This window comes from Saccostrea cucullata, unplaced genomic scaffold, assembly GCF_032062105.1.
Source record: "Saccostrea cucullata isolate Sc308-1 unplaced genomic scaffold, CSIRO_AGI_Scuc_v1 ctg2493, whole genome shotgun sequence".
Lineage (NCBI taxonomy): Eukaryota > Metazoa > Mollusca > Bivalvia > Ostreida > Ostreidae > Saccostrea > Saccostrea cuccullata.
The window spans coordinates 155,937-167,586 of NW_026928825.1; the positions used below are offsets into that span (position 1 = coordinate 155,937).

At 30.4% G+C, this 11,650-nt stretch overlaps 1 protein-coding gene across 1 annotated transcript; it reads right to left on the reverse strand.

Moving 5' to 3' along the window:
* Positions 1-5,299: 5,299 nt before the first annotated feature.
* Positions 5,300-11,207, reverse strand: LOC134278838 (uncharacterized). The gene is made up of 7 exons (XM_062761143.1): positions 11,185-11,207; positions 9,582-10,285; positions 7,862-7,949; positions 7,461-7,685; positions 7,251-7,321; positions 6,824-7,167; positions 5,300-6,436 (listed from the first exon to the last, which is right to left on the reverse strand). The coding sequence occupies exons 1-7, from the start codon at positions 11,204-11,206 to the stop codon at positions 5,389-5,391; spliced, it is 2,502 nt and encodes an 833-aa protein (XP_062617127.1). The 5' UTR covers position 11,207; the 3' UTR covers positions 5,300-5,388.
* Between the last annotated feature and the right edge of the window lie 443 nt (positions 11,208-11,650).

Sequence of the window (11,650 nt, forward strand, 5' to 3'; positions counted from 1 at the left end):
AGGACCCATTTGAATCATTCTGTTTTTTTTTTTTAAATTGAATCATACATTTTCTCTTAAGAATACATAAACTGTCGGATATTAACATGTGTATTTTGAGTTTCTGACACAATGTATGTTCTATTTTACTTAATATTTTACCCAAATTTTCCAGTATCGATGTGAATTACTGATTTAAAGTAACAAAAAGGTTATCTTTATTAAAAGTATTACACAAATTTGCAATTGATCAATAGAAAATTCTAAAATAATGCTCATTCTCAAGTCAAATGTCTGATTTCAGAATCTTCTTACAGGGGTCTGATAGGCCATATTTCAGACTATGTGGGCAAAAAATGTGCGGTTGAATTTCTTTCATATCATATATAAAGAGAGATTTTGTATCCAAGAACAAAATATCAAAGTTTCATAAAAATTGAATTGAGGAAAATTTTGACCCATCTATTTGGTCCTACCTTAATGTACAAGTGTATGCTCAACATTTTAAATGTATTTTTACAGAACTTTTATATATCATTTCTACATATAGATCTAGGTATATGGCATGATTAAACATGTTAAAGACTTGAAAAAAAATTAACAAAACAGTCTGACAGAATTTTTAGCAATTAATCATACAACAAATCATACAGAAATTTATTATACCAAAATAAACATCATATAAACGAAAGATTTATGATGAACATACTTCTTGGTATTTTACGTCTTTGTCCTGTAGCAAAAAAGGGGGGATTTAATTGGAATGTTTCAGTAAATTGAATAATCATACCGAAAACGAGTCCGAAAATCAAGATTGTCATAACAGAACATATTTAGGTGCATTATCCTAAATATATGAAATAAACATGGGAGACTATATTCAAATACCACAGGAATTTCTCATAATAAAAGAACTATGCGTCCTCTATTTCGACGACATAGGTCTTATAATATCGGAACAATTTGGTGCCGACCCCATTATAGTCTGTGTTAAAAACACATGTTGGCTTTGTTTAACAATTCTATCTATTGTTTGTACTTCAAATATTAGAAATGTCATAGAATAGAATTTTTTTAATTAGCTTTTTTGAAAAGAACAACCACAAAAGAATAATAGAATCATTCATTACTACGAGTGTGGGATAGTGAAATTCCACCTCGGGGACAAGATTCACAGTCTAGGACGAGGCTTTGCCGAGTCCTAGACCGTGAATCTTGGCCCCGAGGTGGAATTTCACTATTCCCACACAAGTATGTAATGAATGATTATTTTTCTCGCATTATTTTATCCAAAATAACGGCCTGTCAATGACGTCGCCATGATGGGGCTAAAAAAATATTTTTAATTTTCCATCTAATAAAAAATCTGAATACACCATCGGAGAGAACGTACCTGAAAATGGTTTACACGTGTAAACTGATAAAAAAATTTTCAGTCCGTGTAAATTAATCAGAAAGATAAAAACTGGGAATAAAAACTTATCTATCCGACAGCGTTAAAGAAGAATCATTCCGCGGTCTAAAAATAGTGCCATTAAAAAGTGAAAATACAACAATATTTTGAATGAAAATAAGTTTATATTAATAAGTTAAATGACAACAGTTTAAATATGTGTTATATTTTTTTTTACATTATATAATGACGGAATGTTTACGTTCTCGTTCGTGGCGTAGTAATACACAGTGTAAGACAGAAAAATCTCACACTGCTGTCTCACACCGAACAAGTCAATCTTACACTGGTGATTATGCGAGAAAAGAAAATTCTAAAAAGCATGATAATAGTGTGTTATAATTATCTTATCCCATTAAAAAATGCACTTTCTAAAACAGGTGAACAATGAATAGAAGTTAACTCCTGCAAACTGAGGAAGAATCAACAATTTAATGTAAAACCTCACTAAAATTGATTTTAAGAGTAGATGTCCGTTTCATAACGACATCAACAATTTCTTTTAAAGAAGAATTTTTATATTTGCTACGAGTGCTCAACAATGTTTTTTTTTATTTTGCAAAAAGCAAAGGAAAAGCATAAAATTTAAGGAATGTGGTTTTTGAGCCCAGAAATCGTTCACAAAGCTACAGAGAATATTATGTTGCAATTTAAAAATTCAGAAAGTAATGAAATTCATAATTATATATATTAAGTTACGGTTTACACAATTTTATCTTTCAACTTATGCAGAGATTATCAAATTAAATAAAGTGCTTTCTAAGTGCATAATAACCTTAAAAAACAAACTTTAGATAAATGGTATTCGGCTTTGAAATTTGTAATTGGTGTGTCAAAAGCATTTGTAAATCAATACAAAAATATTGACGAATGAAATAAATAAACGATTTCACACATATATTTAAGTTAATTTTGAAATAATTAAGGATCCGGAGGATAATTTAGGTAATTTTTATGTTTCTGAACTTTTAAACATTGAGTCATGTCTAACAAATCTATCGTTAATCATAGGTTAGATATTCAACAGTTTTTCCTTTCTGACATTTAAAAATAATAATAAAGAAAGAATTTTGGCTGGCATCATAATACATGCAACAGATCCATCCAAGCATATGGTTGTGTCGATTTGAACAATATTCAAAATTAATATTTATTGATGTCACTATGTTACAAATTTCGGTTTAAATTTACTATCAATAGATGTGCATGAATCGCTCAAAAGATTCTTTATGAAAAATCCATACAAACGAATGACAGGACAAAAAAGAGACCTTCACTGAAGGAATCCAATTATTTCTATTTGTTAAAAAAAGCTATTTTGGCTTTGTTATGCAGTTCGTTCTGAATTACTTTGTTTAAAATTGTTTGAAAAGTCATCCAGTTAAAAGATTTATTGAATTTTCTTATCTTCTATTCCGACAAGTAATTAACACCCAAGAGATAATTGAAAACATGATTCAAGACATCATTACCCTGTGTAATTTAAATTCTATACACAACCAACCAACGATAAAAATAAGACCAGGCTTTTTTATATCATTGACAATTGCTTTTTTGATTAAAATGGAACTCATAAATTTACTTATCTTGTCATTGGTCATTTGCAAAATGTTTTTGTTTAAACCATTCTGATTGTACAGAACAGTAACTCCGAAGTTGACCTCAAAAAGATGCTTAAATATCTGATTGACAATATCTATGTTGTTTTTGGAGACCAGGTTTTCCAACAATCTATTGGAATTCCCATGGGTACCCATTGTACGCTGTTATTAACAAACCGTTTTTGTATTTATATTAAGCAGAATTTGTGCAAAAACTCGTGCTTGAAAAGAAGAAGAAACTTGATGTGGCCTTCAAATCGACATTTAGATATACCGACGACGTAATGTCAATTTACAATGGTAATTTCCATTCTTATGCCGATACGATATATCCTGTTGAGCTTTAGATAAACGATACCACAGATTCTGAAACATCTGTTTCATATATGGATATTTTACTTGAAAAAAGACGTTAATGTTAATCTAACAATCAAGCTCTATGATAAACATGATGACTTTAATTTTCTATCATCAACTTCTACTTATGCAGCAATATTCTTTCATTAGTTGATTCAATACGCAAAGGTATGCTCTACGTTTGAACAATTTCAAAAACGATGTAAGCTATTAACAGACAAGTTGGTAAGACAAGAATTTCAGCTGTCTCTAGGCCTTTCTAATGCCACTAGGGTTCGCTGTTATGAACGATAACTCATTGCCAAAACTTGTTTAGAGAAGGTCCGAGGTATCTAACTGTTTATTAACATGTCCGTTTTTTTTGCATTTCTCAAGTGTTTCTTTGCTGTCAGTAGAATCCAGTGATTTTCAAATTTAACTCTAATGTTAAACTTATTTACTATATAGTTGCGGACACTTTTAAATCACATACATGTATATACAAATGTATGTACAAGTAAAAATTTTAATTCAAATAAAAAGTGAAACATACCCTCCTCCTAAGTTCTAACCTAATTATTTTTTTTATACTCAGTCGTTCTTCTTCGTGCTTGGAAACGCATGCAGATAAGACAATTAATTGTTGCATATATACTTGTTAAAATATCAATTAATATATAGGGAGCCCAAAACTGCAAACACAAAAACATAAAATTACTATTTTCTTCTTCATAACAATCGTCAAAGAGAGTTAAAAATATTGAATATAGTCTGTTCCCCATTTTTTTGACCCTGCTATTTCAGATAGAGTGAAGACATTCAAAACAATGTAAGGAACCCTTTTGTGTACATAACAATACCAAAGCTGAAGAAACCTATATGTCGTTCCTATAAACAATAAGTCACAAATTGGCACTAAGTTGGTCATTTTTCATACTTCTGTTACCTGTCCTTAAAACACAACATCGTATCGTAATAAACAACTTCAAATACTTAAACTTTTTAATATTTAATTAAAGCTATGCATAAGTTATTATCTTATTTGGTAATTTCATGTACATATAAATCTATGTTTGAAATGTTTTTACAACGTGAGCAACTGAACAATTAATTTAAAGACCAACCGTCTCGTTTAAATTCACCATTTTCTATGAAGTTCTATGGCCGATACAGTGACCTTGTCAGCAAATAGAATTTATTTAATCATTGAGTCAAATGATGACTGACGTTTTTCATACTAATTGTTAGTCCATTATTTATACACTGAGTTGATGCCAGATTTCCCCGTTATTTCCCGGAAATTTCCATGAGAAGGAGCACATTTTCATGACAAGGAGCACACAGAAGGTATGGCCGGTCGGCAGGGGATGCTCACTCCTCCTTGGCACCTGATCCCACCGCTGATGTTTGGGAGGTCCGTGTTTGCTCTGTTCCTATTTTTTATTGTTTTATCGACTTTTGATTTTTAATATTGTTCATTATCTCCATATGTTTCATCTTGCTATGTTTCGTGTAATTAAAGACAAGATTGGTTTAATGATGGTTGCTTTTAAAATTGATCATATATGTGATAAAATATACAAACTTGTCTTGTTGTACAATGTCTGGAAATCTTTGTTCAAATATTCGGAATTAAATATGTATCACGAACATGCTGAAATTTCTCATTGACATATTTATGTGGTCTTCGGAGACAAAGTATACAATAATCTGTTGTGTTTAATTTGTAAGCATGAATGTAATTTTATTCTTATGAAACACAATTTATTAAAACCTTCCAATTAAAAAAGAGAGTTTTCTAGCTACAGCTAGCATTCAAAAGGACATTTATATATATGTTTCATTTGAATATTTTATTAAAAATATCCATTTTCATTCACACTTTGATTCCATATATCCTTTAAACATTAAAGAGACCACAGAGTCTCATCTGATACATCCGTCCAAAATTTACATATTTGAATAGAAAAGATTTATTTATGTACAAAAATCTATATTATAATAAATATAAACTTTAGTTTACGAATTATCGGTCTCAGTTGATGAATGCACTTTTTCAAAGCCAACCACTAATTTTTTTTCGTTTTTCAAAAGCTCGAATGCATTATTCATACGAAAACATAAACTGTAATTTTCTGGATTTTTCCTAGATTTTGACTTTTCTTCTTGTAAATTGTCAATCTTAGACTTGTTTACGTCTTCATATTTACTTTCAGCTTCATTGAAACTCTTTTTAGGACTCTTGTCTAAGTATTGTGAAACATCTAATGTTTTTCCTTGCCCAGATTCCGGGTTTTCAAAATTTTCACGGATTTCAAGATTATTTGAATAGACCATTCCCAACACATCAACTGTGTTTTGAGCAACTGAATTGTCTCTTGCAAACACTATCGATCCACTATCACCCGGAGCAGAGAAAGGGCGGCCAAATGATCCTTTTACTACGAAACCTTCCTTTTTATTCAGAACGTCACAGAATTCACGACTGACAATACGACCACGCGTCCAATTTGTTCTAGAACCGTTTTTATGTACGATCCCAACATTTATCGGAAAACAATCCGAAACTTCTGCGTTGCATGTCATTTCATCGTCCCGCCTAAATTCTAAATCGCATTGATTGGCAAGCTCTTTATTGATTTCGACAACTGCAAAATCACAAAAATTTTCACGGGTGGAAAAAATACATTTTCCAATTTCTCTTTCTTCTCCATTTATTGTTGCAAAAGCTGGATCATTCATAGTAGGATATAAGTGGTTACACGTCAAAGCATATGCTTCACAACAGTTTCGAGTGGTTCTAGTATCTTTAACGAATCCACCTAAAGTGCCGCATTCAACCCCATCCTCTGAAGGAGTGTGTCTATGTATCTCTCCACCTTGTTTTAATTTAGTCGCAATCTTCGTAGTAAATTTCTTTTTCTCAACTAATATTTTAAAATTTTCGAAAAAGGTTTTATTTTTGCGTTTAAGTTTTTCAATGAAAATATCAGTATCTACGATTTCATCCATATACACCTTAAAGGTCTTATCTTCCCAAATTCCAAACGAATTGACGTAAGGTTCTCTGAAAACAAAAATAGATTTATAATCAATGAAAACAAATATTAAATATTTTCGAGCGCTGCTAGCTTATCGATCTCTTTAGACAGCGTGCATAATGGGATAAATTTCGGTTTAAATTATACACAATGTTTAAATAAATTTTTTTGTGTTCAAGTGAAAAAAATCCCATCTTCCAGTTATCCTTTGCAGTGTATAACAACAAAGTGGATTTGTCGTAGCACAACTTATTTGAAAAAATTTCAAACAAGGATTTCATGCAATCTTTTCTACAACATTCTTAATTCTCCAACTGACTGAACAAAGGAATCAAGAACAATTAAGTTCAAATACAATATTGACTTTTTAAAACTTTGATTTTTTAGACATAAATGGTTTTTTTTTTTTTTACCTAAAAAGCAAATCCTTTATTTCTGATGGTATACCACAATTGTCGTTTTCTTTGGGTATATGTTGTAGTATATTTTCTTCATGCATTATATGTTTAAGGATGGTTTCCATTTCAAGATAAAGATCTTCCAAGTCTTCATTAGCATTATGTTCTAAATACTTGATCTTATTCATTGTCCTTTTTAAGTAATCTCCAAGTCCTTTCTCTAAGCAAACAGAAATCTTTTTGCGTACTTCTTCTTCATCATACTCGGTCATGTGAAAGAGAGTATCCGTCTGAATTTTTTTGGTGTCTTTTAACTCTTTTTTCACAATTAGTGTATGGCATGCTTTCCTATTATGACCCTGAAAAAGGACAGTATAAAATGCATTAAAGAGTCATTAAATGTATGTATATGGAAAGATAAAGTTTATTAGAAAATAAGTACCTTGACATCCTCATGAAAACAGATAAGTGGTGATTCAGACCAAACTGTTTTACCATTTCTTTCTTCTTTTCCTACGAACGACAAATGAATTATATGAAAAAAATTAATGTTTTGGGCTTTTTAACTTTAATTTAATAAAATTGAAAACTTTTGGTAACCGTTATGAAAGTGGAAAAATAATATTCACGTGTGAATTTAGTACACTATTACCCTTGATATCAGATACAAGGTTTAATCTCTCTTGTGTAAGGGTGCCAATGAAGTCTACTTTTATGACAAGATCCTGGCCTGGTTTCAAGAAACAAATAGCCCATTCGTCAGGAATTATGTTATCGAATTCCTTGAGGTGGCAGTAGCAGTCATATACCAAACTGTACACGTATTGAAAATGTGGAAAGTTCTCCAAAGGATAAAATCTGCTACATCTTTGGTGTTCTGCCAGGATAGGAAAGGTTAATCGGTATAAAAAAAAGTTTAAATGAAATCAGTTAAAAATTATACAGTATTTCAATTTCACAATTGATGTTTTACTATAAGTTGGCAACCATTAAGATTTAAGAATATTAATAAAACTGCTATACAAGTAAAGAAGATGTGACTAAGTAACTTACCTTGCGTTTCCTCCAATTCTGTTCCTATTCTAAAATCTGAGAATCCATATGGCAGCGATTGGCTTCTCTTCATTTTCCTTTCGAATTGCTTTCAAATAAAACACCAAAATGAACATGTCCATATCATGTTTTATAATAACCAGTTTTATTGTCATAATTCACATAGATTTAGGATCTAATTCACAAAATCTTTTTCTCCAAAATAAAGAAAAGGCAGTACAGTTAAGGTGACAAATGGAAATAGCGGCGATTTTTTAAGATAAAAAATACAGTTTTTACAAGGATAGGCGATTCTTTTCAGGGTTGTTACTGATAAAAATGCAATGTAGTTCAAATCTACATATTTATTTCTATTTAGACCTGTTATTACGTGATATCAAATTCACATGATGTTTGCAAATAAACTTGGAAGTGTTGAGGTCATCCATAAATCCCTGTATTGCAATGGCATTACCGAATTATGATTTTATAGTTTAATTTATTATTCTTTTCAATACTATACGTAATTCGTGAAAACTGCTACGAATCTATATAAATTCTGCTATTTAATTTCTAGCAATAATATTTAATAAACTGTGGGTTGAATATTTTGCTGGTAAATAAGATACATTAAAATTGATATAGTTCATTTATTTGTAATATTTCATCAGGTTTGCAGCACTTTTCAAATATCTTTATGCTTCTTGAGTTTATCCTTAAAACCTTGGCAAGATACATTAAAGGTACATGTATGTCCTTGCAATAAATCGATTTATTAGGACCCTTCTATTACGTTTTAAATCAATATGCAAACAAACATAGGATAGCATCACTAGTGTAGAGAATAAACGGACGGTATATACCAGTATATTGCATAATAATTGAATAATTTTATTGCAAAAGTAATTTTTCATTGCACAAAATATAGTTTTAATAATTATCGGTCTCTCACTGTGTACAGACTGCGCCAAATTTTACGATATAACGCCATGTTGACAAGTACATTGCGATCAATGAATTGTTTATATTTTGCTGTGTTGAACAATCTGCAAGTATTTGCAAGATTTGATTTCAGAACTTAAGACGAATTATTCCTGATGAAGATGCACATATTATAAAAAATAGAATTCTTAGAATCGTTGCAAAAAATAGATTAATAATATAATGTTGAATGGATCTGCTCAAATCCCTAAGTCAGCAGGTTAAACAGTTACTGTAAATGCAATCATGCATTGACTTTCGATAAGGTATATTTGACAATACGGACCTGGTAAAGTCTTGTCATCGAACTTTGACCTCTGTCAATCAAGGACTGATATGGTCTGTAGTCATATCGATCAACAACGAAGAGTTAAAATCCAAATAATCTTCCTTTCGATAAATGTAGGGTGAAATCACTTTGCAGTACAACTCGGGAAAGAAAGTCAGGATCAATTAGCATAATAAGAGAGAATAGAAAATTCTGATCATTCAATAAAATTGTTTACGGCCTTTTTTTTTTTGTTTGCAGGAGATTTTTTGTCTTCGCATTCATTTTGATAAGGTCCTAACCAGGATAAAATATTGATATTGTAAAAATATTTAGATATTTTTTCATTCTGTGGAATTCAAAGGCACATGTGGTTTTTAAGTTAGAGATGTAGATCCAATTAAAGGAATACTTTAAAGAAACATGACTTGTAACATTATTATGAGAATCAAACACACAATATTACAAATAAACGGGAAATAGAAAACTTACAGTGATATATCTAAATCCATGTTTGCCTGCCATTGAAGAAATTAATAACTCCGTAGAATCCGCTGTTCTTCTCTTTTCCTCTAGAAAATCCATCATGTATTTCTTTACTTCGTCAAAATAAAGACTTGGATTACTTTTTAATTCTCGAATCTGTTTTTTAATTAGAGTAAGGTTATCTTCACGTGTAACCATTCCAAGAACTACTTTTTCTGCTGAGTGAAAAGTGTTACAATCACAAAAATTCTCCCAATAGTCAATCACTGCTCGTAACACTTCTTGATAATGGAGGACTTTAAGTTTTTCATCTTCTGGTAGATTACAAATATTTAGCAAGACGCATGTTAATAAAGGTATTCCGAGAAAATGCAGATTTATCCCCTTCGAAAGTTCAAACTGACAAAAACAATATCCCTTGAATAAGCATTTTTTCCTATTTGGCACGAATAGACTAGACCAGTCTTTAAATGACATTCGTGGAACGGCATATTTTGTTGCTGTAGTTTTGGTATAATGACACCCACAACATTTTTGTTGGATATATAAGTGAAACAATTCGTGTTTGTGTCGAGCAAAAAAACCAACCAACGGTTCTTCTATCTCATTTTGGAGTATGAACATCAATGCTTGTTTACCAGCAATTAACAGGACTTCACACAATTCAACAGCAGAGAGTGTTTTCTGCGTGTCCATCTTTAGTTCTTTTTCTGAAGATTTAAAGTAATCTATCAAAATATAAAAAGATCCATATATCAAATAATCTTAAATAACTCCTAAAAAATATTGTTTTAATGTCTCATGAACATAGTGTATAGAAATCATGCACGATTACATATCAAGCCAAGACATTCAATTAAATATGAAAATGTGCCAATCAAAGGCAGTCCACTTTGGTACAAGATGTGGTTCCATTTTGAATGGAATATAGTGCAAGGACACTCCATCTAAATGTGTACTTGTAAACCCACCTGCTACACATCTCCTACCCCTTTTTTGTTTCACTGTATCAGAGGACATGCTTTTTTATACATGCTATATAGTATAACAAAAAATGAGACCGTCCTTGCATCTGTTCACATTCTTTAACTTTACAAAATCGATAACAACAGAAACTTCCGAACTCAGTTACTTTTTCTGAGCATTTGACATTTGAAGTATTTTCATTCTTACCAGTAACCACACATCTAACAAATGTTATTTTCTCAGGACTGGATTTTCAATAAGCAAATAAATATTTTTTATTAAAAAATTGCTTTTTACTTAAGGTGCCCTTTAAAATGACACATATTGTCAGAATACGGACTGTATTTTTAAAACTAGTTGCAATTTTATCATAGTACATGTTATCATGTTACCACACAAAAAAAAAATACATGGTGAATTATATACTAATTTGTTCTTTGCTTTTAGTTCATCACAATTAAGTATTACTTTCTAATTATCAAATAATTAAACTAAAGATTGTTACAATAAACAAATTCTTCGTGAAAGGATCCATTAAAACCAAAATTATTATATTTTATGTAAATAAAAATCTTATAGATTTTTATTTATTTATTTATTTTATTTTCAATTTTTATCTTAAAAAACAATAACACATATTTACCATGCTGCTTGATGGATGACATCCTTCTTCTTTAATTTCTGTTGTAAATTTCGAGCCTAATTCAATAAATAAGAACAAGATATTGACAAAAAAAATATCATTGATCTGCTTGTCTTAAATTTGATTGGTTGAAATATATGTGCTTGAAATATACATGTATGTGCTTGATCTCTTCTGTTCAATAGGAAAACTTAGATGTTATTTCACTTTGTATGAAAGGAAGCAATTCACACTTTTCTGAAAAGCATTTAGTTTAAAAATTACATTTCTCACAAACTTACGTCGCAAACCGCTGAAAAGAATCAACAATAACTATGTGATTCTCTATTGCATAAATTATCTGTGAGTCTTCATGATTAGTTGCAAATAAAATTAGCAACCTTTTGCAACATAAAGAAAATTCAAAACACAATATTGACATTTGAAATTTATTAGATTTGAGTAAGAGACAATCCATATAATTGGA